Source organism: Bos taurus, chromosome 7 (assembly GCF_002263795.3).
Source record: "Bos taurus isolate L1 Dominette 01449 registration number 42190680 breed Hereford chromosome 7, ARS-UCD2.0, whole genome shotgun sequence".
Lineage (NCBI taxonomy): Eukaryota > Metazoa > Chordata > Mammalia > Artiodactyla > Bovidae > Bos > Bos taurus.
This window is the reverse complement of record NC_037334.1, coordinates 48,566,702-48,591,659: the sequence shown is the minus strand read 5'-3', so window position 1 is coordinate 48,591,659 and position 24,958 is coordinate 48,566,702. Positions and strand designations below refer to the sequence as shown.

The window sequence follows — 24,958 nt, the reverse complement described above, 5'->3', positions numbered from 1 at the left end:
GATCCTCGGATTTTCTGAAGATTCTGAAAGAGGTCTGGGGCTTGGGCTCAGACCACATGCTATCTGCTACCCCAGGCCTCAGGAAAAAGCGGGATTGGTCCCTTCACCATGGGAAGAAAGGCAGATATCAATGGAGACCACATTCCCCTGAGTGCTATGTAGAAAGGGGAGCCTGGGTGCTGGAAGAAAAGGAGTGAAATATTGGATGGAAAGAAGATGGCAGGTATCCAGACACATTATTCACGTGCTAGGCCCTGTGCACCACCAGCGTGATAGCCAGTCATGTGCTCAGCTGGTTTGCCATCTCCACCATTTGCCTGCCCATGTGTTTTCATCCTGTCTCCACAGGGAGCCTCGAGGTTCCAGGAGGGCAGGGACCCCAGGTGATGAGCTTTGTGTCCCTTAATGTGGCACTCAGTAAGTGTCTGGTCATTTGGTGATCAATTGCATCGCTGTTAATCGGATTCTGAAGTGAGTTCACCTCAGGCGGCGAGAACAGATGGTGATTGGGTGTCCCTGGTGTCAGGAGTGTATATCAGATACTGGGAGTGTGCAGTTCAGGCTAGAAACAGCCCCTTGGCTTCAGAACACCTGCAGATACATCTCTATGATTACCAGCTGCGTTCCAGCATCATGTACTGTAGGCCCGGGTCTCTGGTGGGGAGGTTGAAAAATAAAATAAACTCATCCCCTCAATTGCTTTATTAAATAATGCACAGATGACAAGGCATGAAATATTGATGCACAGAGAGCTCATCCTCCTGCCAGGGAGAGGGGCCTCTGGATAATTGGTTTTTCTATGTGGCAACTAAGATAGCTTGGAAATACTCTTACGATTCCCCTTAATGGATCAAACCCTATCTATTAATGGAGAAATGGACTTGGTGAGTCTTGTACTCCAAATCCTCATTATCCTGGCATAACCGAGACAGCAAAATGAATGGAAGGTCACAGCAAAGTATCGACGTTTCCTTATAAATCAGCACGCAGGATCAGCCACTTCCTGTGGGTTCAGTCTGAGGGCCCATTCTGACCTCCTATTTTTTACAGATTGGTGGAGAATTATTTTTCAGTTCTTTCTGGAAAACTGAGAAATGTTGGTGGTGCACAGGCCAGGGCTGCATTCTGTGGTGCTGAGTGTTTCAGGGCAGGCGTCATGGAACTCCTCCAGAATGCTGTTCTAGGGAGGTAAAGTATGAAAATGTACAGTTCAAAGGCCAGATGCTCAGGCCATTCACTGGCCAGTGAAGCAGGCTGTCGCCGGTGATGTAACATATGAGACATGCACGGTGCACCTGAGCAGCTGCTCTGGTAATCCAACTGGAATTTTAAGTCTCGGTAACCTTATCATTGGATGTGCATGGGTAACATAAGTTTATTAGAAGGGTACAGTCCCTGTCATGTTGCCCTCTCAGACAGGAATGGCAGTTCACACTCCAGTGTGAGTTTCTCTTTGTAGGGATTATTAGCTGATGAGCTCAGCAGGCCAAGAGATGCTTTTGGATGCCCACTGTGTGCCAGCATAGGCTTTCTTCTCTTGCCCCCTTCCTTTCTTTGGTCATTTGTAGTGTTTTATGACAGTTGTTATGATCCAGGAAGAAGTGAGAGTTGTCTTGATGTAAATACAGATGTGTTGTGCTCTGCTTAGTGGCTCAGGCATATCCGACTCTTTGCAACCCCATGGACTGGAGCCCGCCAGGTTCCTCTGTCCATGGGGATTCTCCAGGCAAGAATACTGGAGTGGGTTGCCATGCCCTCCTCCAGGGGATCTTCCCAACCCAGGGATCAAACCCAGGTCTCCCATATTGCAGGCGGATTCTTTACCATCTGAGCCACTAGGGAAGCCCATAAATATAGATAGCTCTCAGTTACTTAGCCCATGAGTGCGTTTTCCTCATTCAGCCAACATTTACAGAGCCTCCATCACCAGCTAAATTCCAACGTCTCTTAACTGATTGGTATAAAGGAAACACCTGTGAAAGGAGACCAAGCACTTGGATTTGGAACAATAGATTTGACCTTGGCCTGGCCCTGTCCTAGCTGTGTGCCCCCGGGGCAGTGACGGAACCTCTCTGAGCCTTGTTTTTCCTTCCCCCCGCCCTGATCAGTGAGATGAGAAAACTCTTATTTCCCAGACTTCTGGGGAGGCTTAAATGACACAACCTGTGTGAATGCACCTGTATTTTCTGATACATTGTGGGTATTGTCTAAATGTTGATAGAATGAGGTGCTTACACACTTATCCACGAGGGATTCCTAGAGCTGGCAGAGTTAGTCAGCAGAGGGGTGAGCCTGGGCAGATAGCCCTTTGATGAGATTCTTAGAAGGATTAAAAAAAAAAACAACAACAAAACTTAATTTGGTAGAGGAGTAATGATTTAGATCCAATATTCACATAGAAAAATGGGTTATTTTGAATGTTCTTGGTCCCATTAACAAAATTTAATCTAGTGGTGAAAATTTATGGGGCAGCAAGCAATCTGTCTTGCCTGATGGTGCTCAAAAGTGCAAATGAATACTTCATCTAACCTCCCTGCTTTTCAGAGTTTAACAGTGTGCGAACATTTACATTTCAAACAAGGTAGTCCTCATGCCACTGTGTGCTTTTATTATCTGTGTGAAATACACGACTTGGACATAGATGGTCTGCTGACAACTTACATTTTCTGAGAAACCACATTGAATAGACAAAAATACAGTGTATATTAATGAAAATAGTTGTTTGCTTGGCATAAGACCTTATGGATAAACTGCAGGTGTGTGGTTTGTAGGAGGAAACCTGTCCTACACACCTATCCTACACACCTGTCCTGTGTAGGAGGAACAGGAAAAACCCACACTGGCATGGAGTGGCCAACAGGTTGAGTGTAGGCTGACAGGCTGTGTCTTCCAGCCTCATCTTTACTCTTGGAGGCAGACAGACCAGGATGTGAGTTCCTCTATCTGTGTGACCTTGGCCTAGTTATTTGACATCAATGACCCCAGTTTCTGCACCTAACCGTTGGGGTACCGATACCTCCTCCTCAGGGTTGCTAGGAGGATTTAATGAGATGGATGGTGTATGTAAAATGCAGAGCACAGTCCTCTGAACATACACCCATGTTCAGGAAATGTTGGCCATTACTGCTACTGCTACTATTGCATTACCTAGTAGTGCGTTACTTAGGTCATTAGCAAGTAATGGGATAGTTAGTGACCTGTGGCAGCTTTAGAGCTTGAAACAAAATGTTGCATCAGCCTGTAACATCCTTTTAAAAGGTATTTAGGGAGTCTGCCTTTTGATAGGGTTTTGAACCCAGGAGGGGATATTAGGATACCAGCTTTACCGTAAACTTTTATTTATCTTTGGCCTTAGCTCTCCTGCCTTTCCCCGGTGACCATGCCTGCCACTCTTGCATCTATCACCAGAAAGTCTGTCACATGACAGCAGGTACTCTGTCTCTTCCGTTCACTGGTATGTTTCCAACACCTAAACCAAAGCCTGGCATATAGTAGGTGCTAAATACATATTTTATGTTGAATAAATCCATTGCCTTTCAATCTTCATCTGGTTCCTTCCTGTATCAGAAAGGTCTCTTCTTACTTCCCATCTGTCTTAATGAATTTAAAGGCCAGCAGTAGTTTCAGAGATATATTTCCTTTTCTCTCTTCCTGGGGCTCAGCATGCAGAGTAGATGGAACAGTGAGTGGGCTGGGAGTCTGAGACCAGGTTCTCATTTCAGCTCTTCAGCCAACTGGCTTAGGGGCCTTGGCTGTGTTAGCTTCTTCCCTCTGGACTTCAGTTCTTCAATAGTGTCATCTGGAAATTGATTTATTAATTTCAGAAAGACCATGGGACAGAGATGTTCTCTGAAGGTTCTTTGAGGGTAACCCTCACTTTGCTGCTCCCTCTTTTTCATGCCTCCATTTCTTGCCAGGCTCCATTACTTCTCATCCCCCACACAGACATGAATTCAGACCCAAAGCTCCTGCCAATACACCTGGAATGTCTAAGCTAGGTTGTCTCAATCACAGAACTATTGGCATTCAGGACCAGATAATTCTTTGTTGTGAGGGTCTGTCCTGAAGGTTGTAGGATGTTCAACGCCATCCCTGACCTCTACCCACTAAATGCCAGTAGCCTCCTCCCACCCCACCCCCACCAGTTGTGACACAGACCTTGCCCAGTGTCTCTGTTTTGGGGGTGGGGTGGCTGGTCTGTAAATAATCCCTGATGTAAGCACAAATTCTCTCATAGTCTTATTTCACATGGCATTCTAAGAAGACAGGCTATTTTCTCAGGAGACTAGAGCAAATGGGAAGACTGCATCGATCAGAGGCTTCTTTCCCCCCTAGAGACAGGGGAAAAGAAAAGAAAAAGAAAACAACTTTCTTATCCGCTTAAAAGTAGAAATATAAAGCTAGCTCAAATATTGTTCTGGGGCCCTGGATTCACGCCGAGATAATTCGGTGTATAATAAATCACCAGAGATGAGGATAGGGAATGACAATTCTTAGATGTTACCCAGACTGTGACAGCTATTGGATCTTATTCTTACATCATGGAAATTGGATAGTGGTGGCACTGAATACTTGATGAAAAAGATAGGTTTTTAAAATATTCCGTCTTGCTCATATCTTAGATGTAGGAGTATCCTAGAGATTCTTGAATACCGAAAAAATTTGACAAAACATTTTCAGTGGTGCCAGGATATTATAAACAATGTGTAGGTGTTTATTGTAAACTCGGTGGTCATCTTTCATCAATGGAAGTATAATACTGGCAGCTCTGCTGCTGTTGCTGCTAAGTCACTTCAGTCGTGTCCGACTCTGTGCGACCCCATAGATGGCAGCCCACCAGGCTCCCGTCCCTGGGATTCTCCAGGCAAGAACACTGGAGTGGGTTGCCATTTCCTTCTCCAATGCGTGAAAGTGAAGTCGCTCAGTCGTGTCCGACTCTTCGTGACCCCATGGACTGCAGCCCACCAGGCTCCTCTGTCCATGGGATTTCCCAGGCAAGAGTACTAGAGTGGGGTGCCATTGCCTTCTCCAACTGGCAGCTCTGAGGGAAGTCAAAACTGTCTATAAGGTGGGAGCTCACAGTTTTGTCGATGATGCAGGACAAAAGTTGGTGGAAACTGAAACCATAACTGAATGTGTAGATGAAAGCAGTAATGGTTTTATAGCATAAGCGATCATTGCCATTGAAGCCCAAGGAGATACCCGTGTGAGCTCAAGTTGACAGGGGAAGTTGGCCTTGCCTGGGGATAGAGCTGAGAGATTCCCAAAGAACACAGGATACCCTGAAGGACTTAGACTCGAGCGTCGGGGGGTTGGGTTTGATCCTCATTATTCCTATTTGGAGACCTGTGAGACAACATACACTTGACATCGTGTCAACTCTCATATATTGCATTGGCTTAGAATATTCAAAACAGAGGTGATCCCATTTTAAAAGGCATGTCTTTTCTTGCTTCATGCTTCTTGAGGTTGATACCCTTTGAGATATCTTCCCAGTGGAAAATCACCCACCCTCTAGGAATATTATATCTCCATCAAAAAGGAAAATGTCCCTTAGGGGTGTGGGTGGGCTCCTGGTAGCTCGCTTTCTGGGACTTGATTCACCATCTAAGGCAATAGCCAACTGGATCACAGTGGGCCCCTGATTCCATCTGACTCTAGGCTGAGATTTTGTACTTAGGACTGAGAGGCATGGGACTGGAACTGTGCCTGGGAATCTGGGCATCACTGCAGCCTCTCCCCTGTGATGCCTGAGAAGCTGGTGGTTTGAACTGAGAACTGAAAAAGATCCTGGAAGTACCGGTCATGGATACCCCGAGGACCAGATCATCCCAGGGCTACCCTGTGGAGGGAAGGGTTTGCCTAGGAGTCTTCTCAATGGCCCAGCCTGTCCTCTGCCCAAGGGCCCTCCTTGTTACAGTGTCCCCAGGACTCCTGCCCTTTGGAGGCCCAGCTAGTACCTCCTCCCCTGCTGACCTTCATGGGAGTGTCCTGCGGAAATCTCACGGCCCACGTTCCCGTGATATGCACGGTGATTTTCATCTCCAAAGAGTAGCTTCTGAGACCTGTGATGCTGAGAAGGGTCTGCTCACCCCATCACTCTGCGCCTTCACAGCAGGGATGGTTCAGTGCATTAACTTATCAGGTGTGCATTTCTACTCACAAGGAGCATCCAGCACCCTGAGACTGTGGTTTCTAACTACCGACCCTGTGATGTCCTCCAGAGACCATGAATCTCTACTACTTAAAAGTTCTGTGGATAGTAGCAACATAGTCTGGCTCAAAGATCACTTGCAGGAAGGATATTCAGGACTCATGGAGGCTGCAAGAGGCTGGGGTGGAAAACCCTGGCTTGGAAATAGGAAGGGACTAAGGCAGTGCCAGAGGGCTGGGGACCACAGGCTAATGATGCCCAGTGTCCATTCTGCCCTGGGGCCTCCCTTCACCTTGCTGAGTTATAGGAAGGTCACTGGGATTGAATGAACCAGGGTGGGGAGGAAGGACCAGTTGTTACCTGTCACTCCTGTCTGTTTTAGTGATAAGAAGGCAATTTGAACCACTGTCCCACCTAGCCCATGCACAGTGGGGAGAGCTGATTCTGTGTATGGAAAACAGGCTGCTGCTAGGAAGAGGGGATTGAAAGACTCAGGTGAACATCCACTCTGGGTCCCTTTCATCATGAAAATGTCTACAAAGTTGGGGGGGTCAGGTTTTAGGCCCCCTGAAGCCTGTCCATAGACCCCTGGTTAACAACCATTCACCTAAAGAAATGTCTGTTTATTCATATCATTGCGGACGTGAGTGCCCAGGGAATGGGGTTTCTGCAGGCTGTGATGTGGAGAGGTTTGTTAATTGCAGGCCATGCAAATAGCAGAAACCCATGCAGAGAGAGAAACCACGTAGAAGATGTCCTTATTTGCCTCTCTGGGATAGACTGATGGTGAAAGCCCTGCCTCAAGGAAAATACTGGGGGGTGGAGGATGAGGCTCCTTGGTCACTCCCCTTCCATAGAGTCACCTCTGGGGTCTGACCACCCTAAGACTGATGTTCAGCATAGTCAAGACTTGAAGAAGGAAAAAAAAAAAAGAGTAAAGTCTGTTAGGAGGGGAGAAGTCTCTAGGGCACAGGATTGCTAAATTAATTACACAGATGCAAAAATTCAAAGGAAGAAAAATTAGTCTGTTAAAAAAAAATTATGTTGTTTTGCTAAATACTGAAGTGCTTTTAGACTAAAGAAGACTAAGCCTTCAGGAACATTTCATCCCAATTATCTTGGGAGTCTTTGCTAAGAGAAGGAAGGAATTTGCATGGTGCTGTTGTTTATTTTGTAAAGAAATAACATGTTCTTCTGAAGCTATGGGTAGTGTAGACAGCAGTGTCTTGGGCACCAGGCAGGTGATTCTTTCAGGAGAGGAGAGAGGAAGGGACTGAGGTGAAAATGAGTGTAAAGGGGGTACAGAAGGAGTCGATGCAGTGGAGGAGGCAGCCACGTGGGAATGCAAGCCCAGGAGTGTCAGCACTTCCAACAGAAAATAACTCAGGAATGCATTTGGATTCCTGTACATTTCCCTCTAACTCATTACTGCTAACATTGTAGTCAGATTTTAAAAGCACTCTCTGGGCTGGTCAAAGCACACCTGTGGGATACTCCAACCCCACCTGCTCTCTGGAGCCTCTGGAACAGGGTGGCTCTGGATCCACTTCTGTCTGAATGCTTGTCTTGTCTCTTGTGGCTCTAGATGCTGAAGCGTATTCTGTGGCCTTTCTTTAAAGGTCCTCTGTTACCTTAGTTGTAACACTAGCGTGATGGTACCACCCATATCATGGAGTTGCTGTGGGGATTCTGTGCAAGCAGATATGGCAGGTACCTGGTGGCACTCAGGGGCTTGTCAGTGCCATAGGCATGGGGCGAGGCTCTCTCTTGTTCAGCACCCAGAATGATACCCGGCACATGGGCGGACTCAGTGAAGGTCTGCACTTAATCAGTAGAAGAATTATTAGATATCAGACTCCTTTCAAGTAAACTGTGTTCTACTAATTTCTTTATTGAAGTCCTAGGGAAGGAGTTGCTAAGGAATGTGTTCCCATAAGGAGTAATCTCCTAAGCAGTGACTATGGAAGCTCTTGGTGGGGGAAGGGGTGGGTCGAGATGATACTCCTGACCCAGGAAGTGCACGGAGGCAGATGCCAGTGGGGCACACAGAATGTGTCCAGTGTGTTGCTTCATTTCTGCAGCAAGATTTGGGGGTTGTCCTGCTATAGCCCCCTTCCCACATTTCAGGGTGCAAAGGCACTTCTCCTGCTTCCCCATGAAGAAGGTATCCCCGAGATCCCTGATTCTGTGATTCTGGGAGCTTCTTCTATACCTGATGAAGCTTTGTCATACTCCATCTCATTAATGTCATTGCCTGACACAGCGGTGAATTCAGTCTGAAATACTGTCAGCTTGCAATTTTGAAATGAGTTAAAAATCACTGGACTGCTTCATCAGCCTGAGTTAAAAATCCTGGGTTGGCTTCCAATGAGGGTGACTTGTTAGGAGGGAGTGAGATGGCCGAGCGGGGCTGCCTTTGTGACAGTGGCTTTGAATTGGCATCGGGCCCCATGACCCTTTGATTGGACAGGGCTCACAGAAAGGGCAGTCGACGTTTTTATTTGTCAGAGGAAGGAACACACCAGGGAGATTTGTTGCCCATTTAAAAAACGATTGGCATGAAATGGATACTGTTTGGATTACAGAAAAACACATCTTCTCATTAGCTTTTTCAGGATCACAAAAGGCCCGATGGCTGATGCAGCCCCAGCCAGTGGGATATGATGCCAACAAAACTCTGTGACACATTTGCATAAGGAAGCAGTGTTCAGGACAGAGGGAATCTCTTTCATTTCATCCTTTGTCTTCTCTTTTCATTCTGTTCGGTATCTTTATGGAGAGCCAGGTATGCATTTTCAGCTTGAACTCACTGAGTGGAAGGGGAGAACCTTCCAGTCACCAGCCCGCCTTGGCTGCCTGGGTGATGATGGATGCTGAGTGGAGCGAGCAGGTTTCTGATATGCGAAGTGATGAGGGTGAAGTGGGGATCAGGGAGATGGGCTGGGGAGACAGTCACTGGTAGGTGGTGCTGCAGACAGCAAGACCAGGCTGGCCAGAGGTGGCTTTCCCTGACTACTTAGTCCACTGGGACTACTTAGCAGCTCCCGTTTGCCTCACTGTTTTAAAATGAGCTGCTCAGCTTTTACTCCTAACGTCTCCTTCCTTCTTTCCTCCTGCCTTCCCTCCCTCCCTCTTTTCCTTCCTTCCTTCTCTTTCTTGTTATTCTTCTGTGAGAATGTTATTTCCCTAAGAGCAAGGACTTTTTCTGTCTTGCCGGTCTCTGAATGCCCAGTGCTTTAATGGTACTTGGCATGTGAAATGAGTTTCATAAATGTTTGCAGAATTGATGGGCCAGAGTCTTTCCTGTGTTAAATACAAACGTGCTTGTCTAGAGGCAGATGCTCCAGGGACTCCTCCAGCTCTGAACCTTTGTGACCTAGAAATGAAAGATTTCTCCAAAGATACTCCTGGTGCAGACAGTTTACTCAGCATTAACTGAGCGTATCCCTTGGAGTTGACACATGTCAGGGGATTTGGGGTTCAGAAGTAATGAGCCAGACTTGTTCCTTAGCCTCACAGAGCAAGACAAAGGAGTGATTAAGTCCATGGGCTAGGGGGCCATTCATTCACTGATTCAACAATTGTCATTATCCCCGGGATATTCCAGACTGTGTAGAGGTGAGGGGCAACCAGGAATGAGGAAGAAAGATACTGTCTGTAGTCTCCTGAGGTTTCTACTACGTTCAGCAGACGTAGAGTCATATCCCAGTTCTGTCACTGATTAGTTGCCTGACCTTAGGCAAGTTCTGATATTTATTCTCATCTATCAACTGGAGATAAAATTAGCCTCATAAAGTAACTGTAAGAAGAGAATGGGTCTTTGTATCAGACATTGCAGTCTGGACTCTAGAGGCATGAAAGCATAACAAGTTTTTGAGGGATATGAGTTGTGTGCTGTAACTGAGAGCAGAGTAAATATCGGAGGAAGAGGAGAAATTGGGCAGAGAATAGGAACTAAATTTTGGAAGAGAAGTTTGAGGCCAGATTGTGGAAGATGGTACATGAAGGTCTTTCTTTAATTTGTTTTAAAATTTTGAATCCATAACTTTAACAAAAACAAGAACATCAATTCTCCTCCTTTAGTGGGGGAAAAACAAAACACACACACACACAAAAAAAACTTTGCAGCCCTTATAGTATCTAAAGATGATTATCTCCCTACTCTGTCTTACCTGCTGGGTACCCAGTATTTATTGCTAAAGAATGAAAATGAAAGATTTTGCTCCTTGTGTTTATTCCACATTTGTCTTAGGAAACCTCATAGGTACTTGCCCATAATTTTTCATTGCATCTGTCTTCCATGTGCAGTTTACACCTGATTTATATTTTACTTTAGCACTATCAGCCTTAGCTTAGAATAATGGAAGGGAGGGAATTGGCCCTTGAGCAGCGCATTGGTGAAGAGACAGGCAGAAAAGAAGGCTGGTTGTGAGCAAGGTTGGAATTGTGAATTGCTCAGCTTATTTGGATGCATGTGGAAAATTGTATTTCGAAATGATTGAACAGTGTGGGACACAAAAACCAGAGGAACATCAAGAATACACAAGATTTAAATGATCCGGCACTTACTAAAACCTACAGTGGGGGATGCAAGCATTCCTCTCTCAGCTTAAGGTGATTTCTAATAGCTTAGAAGATGCCCCAAGAAACCTCAGCTCCAATCAGCACTAACTTTGTCATGACTGCCTCAATGTTAACAGTTAAGGAGTGGAATTTAATAACCTTGGGAACCATCCCAAGAAAGCAGAAATGAATCTGTCCTAATTGGAGAAAGAAAGGACTTGGAAATGAATAGTCTCCGATTACCCATTTAGAAATCCAGAGCCAAGAGTTTCTGAACACAGTGGGAGGGCTGAAAGTGATAACAGCTTTAATTTTGATAGTTGTACCTGGAGAGTCACAAATGCTTCATAGCTCATTTATAAACATCACCCCATGCTTGGCACGCTGAAGACTCAAAAAAAACTTTGGGTTCTGCAAGGTCAGTTCTCTAGAAAACCTCGGGATCTTTCACTAGGGGGACAGTGGTAGTCCTGGGACAGATGGCATGGGGTAGGGGTCTCCTCCAGAGGGGCACAGGATACTGTTTTGATTCACCAGTTTTTAACTGGAGCTGCTTTCTGGTCTTTGCAAGAATGAACAATTTGCTATTGATTTTCCACCATACATATCAGTACCCTGGAGAGCTCTCTGCTTCCTTTTAGGACTCTTTAAACTCAGTAAATCCTTTAAACACTTCTCAAACTTTTCTACCAAAATGCCCCTAAGGGCAAGTAAGAGCAAATATCTACTTTCAGCCTCAGGAGGCACAATTCACTGTGAGCCCATACATTTTGGAAGCCTCTTTGATATGAGCTTATGTGAATTTTGCATTCTAGTCCACGGTAGACCAGTGATTGTCTTAATAAAAAAAAAAGTTTAAAAGTATCTAAAATTACCCACCATCTAGTAAAATAGAGGTTGCATGAATTTGTATGAATTTGTATCCTCCTTGGCCCACCACAGTCTGAGAAACAAGGACTAGATTAGATTTTGAAGAACAGGAAGAGGAGACGAGTCTGATAGATACATATGGTGTGGGACTGCCTATTTTTCACTGATTTTTAGGCTTGTTGGGAGTGTCCAGTGAATGAACAGCATGTTGCTTAACTCAGGCTTGGTGCAGAGCTTCTGCTCCTGAGAATGCAGCATGGCACAAGGCTCTGAGAGGTCATTTGAGCATCTCGGTCTCCAGTCTGGGGTAGGTTTTCCCCACAGTCTTTACTGTTCTGGTTTCAGTTAACACCTGCACCTGCTGGCTTCTGTAGGTCAGGGTGGGAAGCAACCTGATGGATGCCCACTAGCTGATGATCCAAATGCACCAGCTTTGTCCACCAAACCTACCGGGCTGAACCTTGCTGTCCATTCATCCCCAAGCCCTTGGCCGCTGGGATCAACACTGTTTGCCAGATTCTCTCTCCTTCATTATTCTCTTTTTTTTTCACCCCTAGCTTTTTACCGGTGGTGCTTGAATGTAGGCTCTTAGGATACCTTATCACTCAAACCCCTTGATTCTCCAGTAGAATTGTTCAAGGCCCAAATTCTTTCTCTCAAAAAAGAAAAAAAAAGTATGACCATGAAGGTTGTGCTCTTAGTGAACATAATTTAGGGGAAGGAAAGATTTTTATTCTTCGTTTCCAGACCTTACAGTCTCTGACATGAGACAAGCAGAGCACAGCTCCACTGGAGAGACAGGATGCCTTAGTGGTCACACATTGGCCTCGGGAGTGCTGCAGATCTGGCTGATCAGCAAAGGGGTTCTGAGTCAATTAGACCCTGAGCTTGATGTTCAAAAAGAAGTTTTCATGCTTTTCCTGTGGAGATGAATCTCACATTTGAGACTGGAAAGGCTAAACAGCATCGCAGCTCCAGGATCTTGAGTCTCTGAAGTGCCCGGGGTCCCTGCCCTAGATGTGCGTTCCCTTTACCTGAAGAGCTGGTAAGAGGAGGATAACGTGGACCATATGCCAAGCCCTGTGCTCAGCACCCTTCATGCATCATCTCATCAGGTCCTCCCAACACTCCAGTGAGGCAGGTCTGTCCGTGTGCCACTGAATCCTAACGAGGTGAGTCACTCATCAAGATACATTGGTAGGAAGCAGCCAGCTGTGCCTGTCCTCTCAAACTCATGCCTCTCTGATCCAAACCCTTGGGCAATATTCTAGGTACAATAATTTTGGTGTTTTTTTTTTAATTAGTAGAGTTTTTAAATTTCCCCATTCTACTATGGTCAGCTACTATGGCTGCAGAATAATGTAGAATCATGCTCATTAGCACCAAAGGAGTTAGTTCTCTGAGAAAAGCTATGTGTTTTATAAGAGCTTTAATTGCATTGAAGTGAGGCCCAGGTACAAAAGCTAGACTTTATGAGATGTAGAATTCTTAGAACTCTTTTAAGTATACCTTTTTCCTAGAAATATTTGATTTTTATTGTGCTTTTTATATCCTCTTATTTTCCAAGGTTATGGAACTGGTCTCAAGTGATTCTGTCTTCTTCGTTCATAAATGTCTGATGAATAATTTCTGTCAATTACAGTTAAATAGAACCCAAGAGCTTTCACTATTACAACATTTTAGTAAATTCTGGCCATGTTAATGGACGAGAAGGTTAAGACTTCTCTGTGCATGGTGTCTTGTCCCTCTGTTGAGAGCTGTGACTCTTCTCAGGTCTGTTGCTTGTGCTGCCTTGCCTTGTCCCATGGCACCACCAGGTATCCTGAACATCCCCAGTGACACCGTATACATGCGTCACAAAACCCACTCACAGAAGGAACCACAAGGCTCAGGCGTTCCGCGTTGTTTCTTATGTCAGAGAGAGAAAGAGAGAAAGTTAAGTTCACTGGACATCAGCATTGACTTGGAAGGAAACTTTGACTTTTGTATTCATTATAAAAATCATATAAGTTTATACACATATCCAAGCATTTCGCTTTGACTTCTGTTGGCACCATGTTTTCTTCACAGAAGGCGGTCCTCATGGGGGTCCTATGGGTGACATGATTCTCAGGGAGGGTGGACAGAGGGGTTCTGTGTGCTGCTGCTTGGCACGGTAATCGTTACTTTTATCCCCCATCATAAGCTCTTCTCATGAGTGGTGTGGTGGCTCCAAGTATCTCCTTTGTTGTGAGACTCACCTAGATTGAAATCCAGACTTATCAGCTGTGTGACCACGGACAGGTTACTCAACATCAATTTCCTCATGAATTAATTCATATCAAACTGATCTCTGTATCAGTTACCTCAGTGGTGAATTAGAATAATAGTACATTATTCTGCAGGTTGGGTGATGTCACTGTCTCAGTTGTCATCCCCCTGTTGGGATGATGCTTTATGTAATAAAATACTCTTTTCTTCCCTTTTCCCCCTTCAGTTCTTCTCTCCCCTTCTCCATTTTCTTCCTCTCCTCCATCCCTCTTTTGAAGGGAAATCAATTTCTTGGTGAAAATGCAGAGTGAGGGTCCTTGCCTTCAGCATCCCAGAGAAGCCGGGGAATGGGGGAAGGCACTGAATAAAAGTTGTAAGAAAGGGACACTGACTGATAACATTTTGCGGCCTGTGATTTTATGACGACTCTTTTCACAGCTGCTCTAGTAGACGCATCTTAGTGCATTCATGTCAAATGATCAGGATGTGTAAATTAGCTATGTTGGACTTACCAGTTGGCTCCTAGTGTCTCATTTTGGGCATGAATGGTGGTGGAGGAGGGGGAGGGAGGAGGGGGTGTTAAAGCTCTTCCCCGCCACTGCCATTCCAGGCCCGAACAGTACATCCTTAACTCTTACATCTCAGAGGCAAGAGTGCTGTCATCTCCCAGGGCTGGAAACTTGCTCTTGCCTCCGGCGATGGTCATGACTCATTGTCTCCCTGATGTAGAGATTCTCCAGGAAGCAGGAGACTGTGCCTTTTGTAGACTGCTGAATGACAGGCTGCAGTGGTGGTGGCCTGCAGGCACAGGCAGTCTGCATTGATTCACAGCTTATCTCAGGGACAGCCCCGGAAGACAAATGACGTTCAGGAGAAGCTGAGGGCCCTGGCATGTGAGTGGTAGAGGCTGGGGCTGGTGCTTCTTTTCAAAGGAAGCAGGATAGGAAATGGAAAGCACATCTCCTTTGGATGTAGACAGCCCTGATTTTGAGCACTGGCTTTGCCATTTATTAGCCATGTATTGTCAGAAAGCTACTTATCCATTTCAAATCCATTTTCTCATCTTTACCTTCCTCTTTCACTTAATATGACTTCCCTGGTGGCACAGAGGTTGAAGCGTCTGCCTGCAATGTGGGAGACCTGGGTTCAATCCCTGGGTTGGGAAGATCCCCTGGAGAAGGAAATGGCAACCCACTCCAGTATTCTTGCCTGGAGAATCCCATGGATGGAGCTTGGTGAGCTACAGTCCATGGGTCACAAAGAGTCGGACACAACTGAGCGACTTCACTTTCACTTTCACTTAATATACCATAAACATCTACCTAGGTTAATACATATAAACCTACTTATTCCTTTATAGTAGCTGGACAATATTTCATAAATGGATGTCTTGTGATTAGGATAACCATTTCCCTGTAGATGGTGTTGTGGACTGAATACTTATGTCATAATCCTCGTTGTGGCTGTATTAGGAGAGGGAGTCTTTAAGGAAGTAATTAAGGTGAAATGAGGTCCTAAGGGTGGCACCCTGATACAATAGAACAGGGGTCATTATCAAAGGAGGCATCAGGGAGCTTGTTGCTCTGTGAGTCCACCTAGAGAAACCCATGTGAGGACACAGTGAAAAGTCTGCAAGCCAGGAAGAGGGCCCTCACCAGAAACTGACCAGACTGGGGCTCTTATCTCAGCCTGTCAGCCTCCAGAACTGTGAGAAAATAAACTTCTGGTATTCAAGGCCACCCAATCTCTGGTATTTTGTAGCAACCTGAGTGGATGGATATAGATGAACATTCAAGTTGTTTAGATTTTCCCCTTATTGTAGACCATAAAGATATGTTTTTGCCTAACACTTTCATCTACTAGGTCATTGGATATTTCTTTTTGCCCTTCTTTCCATTTATTATTAAAATTTTCATATGTATCAAAAGTTGAGGGAATGATAAACACCTATCTTACCTATGTTTTATGGTTGTTAGCAATTAAATACGTGGTTGAAAAATTGCCCTCTAAAAAGGCTTTTCATAGTTTATACCATCTCCTGCACACACACACAGACTACTGTAAGAGAGAGGATACTTTTAGTTACAATGTCTTCAAATCCTTGGATTGAAAGGGAAAGAAAAAATCTTTTCCCAGGAGAGTATTTCTGGTTGGAAGCACCTTTTTATTCTCTTCCTCTTTGTCCTTATCTGTCCTATGGCCCTGCCCACTTCCATCCTCCAGTTTTTAGGCACACACATCCCGCCTTTTGGATTACTCACCTGTCCTGTTTAGACACACGGCCAATAGCCCCTTTGTTCCATCTCAGAGCATGGCCAGACCCTTGATATGAAAGCTGAGAACAGAGACAGAGTCCTTCCAGTCTGCCATTCTTCCCTGGTTCCAGCAAAATCCTATGGGTGGAATCTTCTGTTTTGTATTCAGTGAGGCTATGTCATCAGCTAGTAAACAAGCCCCTCTGGAGAGGTAGGGGAAGCAAGATGCATGCACGGGTTACCATGGGGACAGACAAGCCGTAATAAATGTTCGGGACCTTAGCTTGACAAGGTTTTAGCAGTTTGGAGTAATTTCATTGTCAATCATCCATTAAGTCACTCCTAATGAATCACTGGGAGTGTCTTTGTTCTTCAGAATGAACCTCACATGAGCATGGTTTGGGCAGAGAGCAAGCTTAAAAGGAGCAGGGAGACAGCAAACAGTCATTAATTTGTCAACTCGTTGAGAATTGAGTGGCCTTTTGTCAGAGGAAGTTTCCACAAGTCACCAGAGAGGACCATGATTTCACATGGTGGTTTCAGATGAAATCTTGACTTCTTGGTTTCACCAGGTAGCCTGGTTGCCTTCCAGAATCCTGTGCAGCTTCATGGCCCCAGGGAAGGGGGTCATGGAGGTTCCTCAGAGGAGGAAACGGGGCACTAAGAGTTGCCCACTGGGCCCTCCACTCTGACACTGCCTCTCATTTGCAGGGTGAGAGTGTGCAGTGTGTCTGTTCTTATCAATGTCCACTCTCCAGGTAAAATGTATATAAAAGGTTTTCTCTTCCTACCCCCTCTCCACCAGCTTCAGCACAGGAGGGCGTGCATGCTTGTCATCACTATGCAACTTGGTAGCCATGGCCCCCCAGAGTCCTCATTGTGGTTTCAAGGCCCCCCATGATGACACTGCCATCTCATCCCATGCCTGCTCTAGCCTGCTTCCAGCCTGATGAAATGTTGCCATTCCCCAGACTTGCCACCATTTCTCTTACATCTGAAAAGGGAGTTTCTTTTTCCCTGGAGTGTTCTTCCTCATGCTACTACCTGGGTTAAACCCACTTTTCCATAGATAACAGTCTGTCCGGGAAGTCTCACCTAACCCACTGAAAGGCTGGATGCAGTACCTTCCTTATCTCCCATAGTGTACAAAACTTAAGTCTTGTTTTACCTGTCTCCTCTGTTGAGCTGTGAGCTTCCGGAGGGCAGGAATGACATCCTGTTCACTCTAGAATTGCCAGCCTAAAATTTGCTCTGCAAATGTTAACAGAGTAAATAAATCCTAGTATATGTCACATCTCCAGGTAACTCTCAGGACCCATTGTTAAGCCCACAGAATGGAACATCCTCTCATCCCAGCATCTTTGAGTTGGTACCCTGCTCTGCTCTTCCAGGTGTTATAACCATTTGCCAGTGAGCTTATAGGATGTGCCCAAGAACAGCAAAAAGACTTGATTTACAGTTTTAAAATCAACATAGCTAATTAAAAATTAATTCATACTGAAAAATAAGTTCTGAAACAATTACAATAATTAAAATATCACTACCTTAATTGATACCAAGCAATGAGGTTAAAAAATAAAATTAATTAAAAAAAAAAAACCTTACATGAAGCCTGTAATTAACTGACTTTTGAATTTGATGTTTTCCAGCTTGACAAATTTGTTTCAATTAATTCATTCTTTTTTTCCTTTGAAAAATGTTTTGTAAAAATTACTGAGAAAATTAACTGGACACGTATCCTATGCCAGTTGACACTTGATTGGTTTTCATGAATGGGCAGGAAAGATGCAATTAACCTTCCATGGGTACTTGTTGGGCATACTGTCTTGCTTGAATCCACATGAGTCCTGCAGGTATTTGATAGAAACGGAGGTGGCAGGGCTTTGGCATCTTGTGGGGATTGCAGAGTCTTATCACCAGGCATGCGCTGGGGAGAGAGAAACTTGGAGCACAGTCTGTAGAAACCATTAGCACCTTGACAAGGAGGCTTCTGCCCCTGGTCAGGGTTGTCGCTCCCTCTCAGCCCTCTGCCACTACCCCCTCCCCTGCGTGGCTTCCCTGCACCGTATTAAAGGGCCTCTCGAATACTACTTATTATTCTGGTCTCCGATTATTTCCTCTAGAAAGTGGAGCCGCACCGCCCTGCCCAGTACAGGTGTGGGTGCCTGTCAGTCTCCACAGCCTCAGGGGTGCTGGAAAGAGCATATTGGAGAGGCAGCATTTACATGGAAGTGGCACGCTCCATCACCATCTTTATCCCCATTCAATCCTGAGTCTGCTGTTTTTCAAAAACAAGATGCGTCCTGGTGATTAAATAAACACCGACAGCTTGATTTGTTACTGTTTTGTTGTTCTGTGAAGTTCATTTACTCTAAATAATTCCCATACATGTTTGAAGTATTCAGAACCTGGTAATTAATTTTTAGCAGTCTTGATTTCTATATGCAAATTGTTAAGTAAGTGTGCATATAGAGTTAAATAGCTGATGATTTTTATTTAGTAGTATTTCTGGTTGGAGTTTTTTTAATTTTAATTTTTTTTTTTTTTTAAGAAATGTTAGCTTCAAGAATTGGAAGAGCGGGGATTTCCCTGATAGTCCACAGGTTAAGACTCCATGCTTCCAAAGAAGCAGGGTGCAGTTTCAGTCCCTGGTCTGGGAACTAGGGACTGTGTGCACTATGCTGCACTATGTGGCCAAAAGAAATAAAGAGCTATCGTAAAAAAATTACAAAAAAGAAAACAAAATAAGTGGAGTAGGGTGATCTGTCAGTTCAGTTCAGTCGCTCAGTCATGTCCAACTCTTTGTGACCCCATGAACCGCAGCACACCAGGCCTGCCTGTCCATCACCAACTCCCAGAGTCCACCCAAACCCATGTCCATTGAGTTGGTAATGCCATCCAACCATCTCATCCTCTGTCGTCCCCCTCTCCTCCTGCCCTCGATCTTAGTATTAGCTTAATTTAGGCAGAGTAACAGATGGCACGGAGAAGGCAATGGCATCCCACTCCAGTACTCTTGCCTGGAAAATCCCATGGACGGAGGAGCCTGGTAGGCTGCAGTCCATGGGGTCGCTAAGAGTCGGACACGACTGAGTGACTTCACTTTCACTTTTCACTTTCATGCATTGGAGAAGGAAATGGCAACCCACTCCAGTGTTCTTGCCTGGAGAATCCCAGGGATGGTGGAGCCTGATGGGCTGCCGTCTATGGGGTCGCACAGAGTCAGACACGACTGAAGCGACTTAGCAGCAGCAGCAGCAGCAACAGATGGCAAGGTTGCAGAAAGAAAATTGACGGCCACTGACCATGTAACTCCTTTGAGGGGTTGCTGCCTTCAGAGAGGGTAGGCAGAGGGCACAATTGCCTATGGTGGGCAGCCTCCTATTCTTGGGGGGATATTGAGGCCATGTGACCCAGCCTTGACAGCACCAGCGCCCCTGGATACCCCTTGCTTTTATTCCTGAAGGCTCAGTCTGCCCTGGAGGCCTCTCAAGAGCAGGTGCATCTGGGCTCAATACTTGGTGTGAGATAGGGCCCCACATCAGCCTTTTTTTATAATATAATTTTTATATTTATTACTTTATATGCTGGGTCTTCGTTGCCGTGAAGGCTTTTCTCTAGGTGGAGAGAGCAGGGGCTCCTCTTCCGTTGTTGTGTGGGGTTCTCATTGCGGTGGCTTCTCTTGTTGCAGAGCAGGGGCTGTAGGCGTGCAGGCTCAGTAGTTGTGGTGCACGGGCTTAGTTGCTCCCTGGGATATGGAATCTTCCTGGATCAGGGATCGAACCTGTGTCTCCTGCATTGGCAAGCAGATTCTTTACCACTGAGCCACCAGGGAAGCCCCACATCAACCTTTTTTAGGAGACTCTGGGTGCTTTTCATGCCACTGGCGTATCGTGTTGAGGAGTTTGGGTTCTGGAGTCAGCCGACTAGGTGTCATTTACTGAACGTTCCTCTCGTCTGCTTTGTACAATGGGCACAGGAATAGCAGACACCGCCGTGGGTGTTTGTGTGAGAAATAAGTACAGTAATCCAATTAGAGGGCTTAGTTCACTGCCTGCATGTCAAAAGCACTGGATACGTGTGAGCTATCGTTCTGGTTATTATGAAGGCTTATTCACTCTGGGAATGAAATCCAGACACACAAAATAACAGACACCTATGAGGCACTTTACATGTTCCCAGGTTTGTTGGCAGCACTTTTAAAGATGGACTTATTTCATCTTGATGACAACCTAAAGCAATAGGAGGGACTGCTGTTATCCCATTTCACAGAAGAGGAACCTGAGGTGTAGGAGGTTAGGAAGCAGTGGAGGCAGCATTCACTTGGATTACTGTGTCTAGAGGCTGTACTCCTTCCTGCTCCGCTCAGCGGACTCACTTTCCTTGAGATCTCACTATTCACTGGGGTCCTCTGGACCCCACTGTGGATGGTGCGTGTCTGTGAAACTGGCTGCAAAAGCTAAAAGAAGCTTAAGTTGGGCGATAAGGCTTGTCATATAGTCCTGCATATTTTGACATCCATTGCCTTGGCCAGCCTGGTGTTCTCCATCTATGATATCCACTCCAGTGGCAATCCCAAAGGGTCTACGATGCTTGGCACCTGTCAGGGAAATACTTCACTTGGTTCCTGTGGCCAGGGCTGCCAGGGGCCTGGTCCCTACATTTCTTCAGGGGTCTGATCCCCATATTTCTTCAGGTCCCTAAGTGTCTGTCTTCACCTGTGGTGACTGGGAGTGTGAGAAGGGCAGTAAAGGACTGCCATGGTCATTCTCAGCGGTCACCCAGTTGTCATGCACTGTTAGCTCTGTGCTGTGTGTGTCTTGGAGAACAAGTCACAGCTGGCTGGACTGGAGCCCTAGGTGGGGGTTGGAGGGCAGTGCACTGGTGACGGCCGCTGTCCTGAAATGCACTGGCCTCCTGGCTCCTCATGAGGACATCCCAGGAAGCCAGAGAATTCCACCTGGAACCAGGAAGTTCCTGCTGCAAGTTTCTGGAAAGCCAGCCTGGGAAGGCTCTGAGGCCAGACACAGGCCCCTGCCACTCACTTCCCAGAGGGGACGCCCTTAGTTTAAGAGCTCAGAGTGAGCTCCCTGTCCCTGTAGCATCTCTCTCTCTTGCAGTCCATTTCCTGCTGCTAAACACCAGGCAGCCGGGCACACCCACTGGGGAGTAGGCTCCACCGGGTGACTCCCCTGGGACCAAGGCCTGGGTCTCGTTGCTCAGCTGACTGGCCTACAAATGCACCCGGTTTCTGTTTGCAGAAGCTGAAGCTGTTGCAGTGGAGGGAGCCTCCCTGAGCAGTTCAAGCCCCAGGAAGAAATACCTTCAGAAGTCGTGTGTTCAGGTCCCTTGTGGAGTTCCCTGGGGCCATTGGAAGAAAACGATTGAGATTCTAGGCCTGGGTAGCCTGACAGGAATCCTTACTTCCTGTAAGAGCAGAGCGTTCATGATTGCTGAGGGGCCCCAGGGTTGAGGGGGCACGGTATTAATATTTCTTAGAGTCGTTTTTCTTTCCCTGCTCAGGATGCAGATTTTTTTAACGGAGCGTGTGTTGGGGGAGGATGTGGGAGCGTGAGCTCGCCTGGCTGTGGAGGGCAGCCGTGACAGACTGACCACCTGATGGGCTTTCTGGCCCGGGAGCTGGGAGATGGAGCTGTTGCTTTTGTTTTGCGGAGAGCTCCCTGTGGCCTCTCTGCTCTGAGGAGCATGTGCACCTCAACCTGTGGGGTGCTGCCTAGCCAGGGGCCGGCTACTCTGCCTGTTCTAGAAAGTGCTGCCGTTAAGGTGTGCTGACTCTGACCACCCTTCTCCAGTGACTCATGAATCCACACCACCTGTGTTATTCCCACCCCCAAAGCCCACACTTTCTAGTCAGATTGAATATCTGAGGGCTCCCCAGACGTGCCTCCCCACCCTGGAGTAGGCCTGACTGCTCTGCCTAGCTTGCCTTTTCTCATTTTGCTTTTTACCATCCCGCCCATCCCTCAAGATCCAACTCACATGTTAATGCTTCATTAATCCTTGCCCCAGAAATTGATCTCTCTTATTCTTTCAAGCTCTGTTATCATTTTATATGCCTGTCATGGCCCTTGTTTAATTCTCCCCTGCACAATAAATATTTATGTGTCAGCTTTTTTTCCCCCACCCAATTATATCACGAGTTTGTATGGCTCATAACTATCTTGTACATCCTGAAGTTCTTCACAAAACTTAAAATAGGCTGATGGATGCTCACAGTGCGTGTTGATGGAACTGAAGGCAAAACTCTCCTCCTCTGGGACATCGCATATTACAGGAAATAAGTGAAATTGGGCGCAAAGTCATATAAAGGAGTGACAGACAAAGAACCAAAGAGTGCCCTGTAGCTTTTGGTCCTTGGAACACACAGGCTTCTAAATAAATTCCTGGCCAAGATGAAGATACTGAAACTCCCAAAGCACAAAAGAATCACTGTCCTGATGCTGAAGAAAAACACATGGCATAGACACAGAATTCCCCCTGGTTTGGGTTTTTAGTCTAATTCCCTCCAGCCTAAGTAAACAGTGCAGAGTGCAAACACGTGGTCTGTTTGTTTCCCACTTGTTTATTTGAGTATAAGTATAAATTAAATTTACCTGGAGGTCCTAACTCTTATCCTCTTGCTTTTCTTGCCTCAGCCCTGGACCCAGCCAAAGATCCCTGCCTGAAGGTGAAATGCAGTCCTCACAAGGTGTGTGTGACCCAGGACTACCAGACCGCCCTGTGTGTCAGCCGCAAGCACCTGCTCCCCAGGTAACCAAGGGCCCCAAGGTATTCTCCAGCCACCAGATCTGGGGTACCTGACCTCTGGCTGGGGGATGGGGGGAGGAGGAGACAGGTGTTTGATCTGTGTCTTATGTGGTGCATGGTACATGCTGTCTTGCTATGGTATGCATCTCAGTTCTCAAACACATATGCAAAGAAAGTTAACCTTTTAATTTCCTTTGAATCAACTTTATCTGACTCTGAGCCCTCATCCAAGCAGATGAACAGAAAACCCCTTTCTGGTCATTGTGGGGCCGTTCCTCCTCCTTGGATGACTTCGGGATCCAGGAAGTTTCTCTTTAGTCTTCTGGTTGCCACAGACATCCTCCCCATGATAATCCTTGAAGGTCCCTTGAAGTCAGAGCTGGGAGTTTATCTGCTTCAGCACTCCATGGGATGTGGGAATCTTTGCCAGGCTGAGAGTCCTGGTTTGGGGTCCTGCTCCTCAAGACAGCCACACCAGAATTCCCTCCGAGAACGTGTCTTCCTGTTTCCTCAGGGCAAAGCACTTGATACCCGCTTCCTCAGCACAGGGGGAAGTCTCTCCCTTCATCTTCAGGGTTATTAAAGCCTTTGTCCTGTACCCTCCACCCATTCTGAGCATCTGCTGGGCTTTGTTGGTATTTAGTCACACAGTCCTGTCTGACTCTTTGCGACACCTTGGATTGCAGCACACCAGGCCTCCCTCTCCCTCACCATCTCCTGGAGTTTACCCGAGTTCATATTCATTGCATTGGTGATGCCATCCAGCCATCTCATCCTCTGATGCCCTCTTCTCCTTCTGAACTCAGTCTTTCCCAGCATCAAGGACTTTTCCAATGAATTGTCTGTTTGCATCAGATGACCAAAACACTGGAGCTTAGATTTTTACAAATGAGCCTTTGAATTCAGGCTACTTCTGCCTTCAGTCCTGCAGAAATACTTGAAGTAAGAACACACACACACACACACGCATGCACACATGCACCCAACAAACTTTCTTCAAGAATGGGGTTGGATGGGATGCAGGTGGGAGAAAGGTGATTTCAGTGCCATTCCCACCCTTGTGCCTGTATTGACTCTAAAGTGGAGAGGTGCAGCAAGAGGCAGTGGAGTTACACACGCTTGAATTTGGCGACTTTATCAGCCATTTACCTACACTGCACCATAAACTCAGGCAAAGAAGAGTAGCCTTTCTGATAAATCTGACTTGTTATAACATATGCCCTTTGGTTAGTTCCAATTTGACCCTGGGACCGTGCAGAATGAGTCCTATCCCATCTCTTAGTTCTTGAAGTCGGAGCAATGCTTGCCCCTGTGGCCGCTCTTTTGGGGACATGCTTTCAGTTCCCTCAGTTCCTAAGAACATGTGTGGGGAGCTCCTATGCTCTGGCAGGCAGTCCAGCAGTGAAGCGGTGCTTGGGAGTGGCCTGATAGCACAGGGCCCTGCAAACCCAGCACCTGCAGCCTCGGACCTGGCCTCTGTGATCACCTAACAACAGTCAAGTTTTGTCTCCATAAGACTGGGATTCAAGGTGTTATAATGTGCTTTGCTCTTCCCCAGTGTTCTCGCTGGAATTAAAGCCAGATCTCACCCCTGAACCCTATCTAGCATATGCCAGGCATTATGCTCAGGACCTGTAGCCTTGAATTCCTCCAGTGATTTTTTTCAAGTTGGTGCTTATTTTTGTCTTCATTCTAAAAATGAGAAAACTGAGGCAGAGAAAGGAGTTGGTCATTTGCTTGTATAGTTGTAAGTGGCAGCTGTGTCGAGGACTCTCGAGCTCCAAAGCTTATGTTTTTCGTCAGTACCATGCATGCATGCTGCTGCTGCTGCTGCTGCTGCTGGTGCTAAGTCGCTTCAGTCGTGTCCGACTCTGTGTGACCCCATAGACGGCAGCCCCCAAGGCTCCCCCATCCCTGGCATTCTCCAGGCAAGAACATTGGAGTGGGTTGCCATTTCCTTCTCCAATGAATGAAAGTGAAAAGTGAAAGTGAAGTCGCTCAGTCATGTCCGACTTCTAGGGATCCCATGGACTGCAGCCCACCAGGCCCCTCCGTCCATGGTATTTTCCAGACAAGAGTACTGGAGTGGGGTGCCATT

At 46.3% G+C, this 24,958-nt stretch overlaps 1 protein-coding gene across 3 annotated transcripts in view; it reads left to right on the top strand.

The window, feature by feature from the left end:
- SPOCK1 (SPARC (osteonectin), cwcv and kazal like domains proteoglycan 1) overlaps positions 1–24,958 on the top strand; it is a 584,260-nt gene that overhangs the window by 356,384 nt on the left and 202,918 nt on the right. For all 3 annotated transcript variants that reach the window (XM_005209367.4, XM_024994095.2, NM_001075500.1), the window contains one exon: positions 22,749–22,863. In XM_005209367.4, the coding sequence (XP_005209424.1) occupies positions 22,749–22,863 (115 nt within the window). The remainder of the gene's footprint in view (positions 1–22,748; positions 22,864–24,958) is intronic.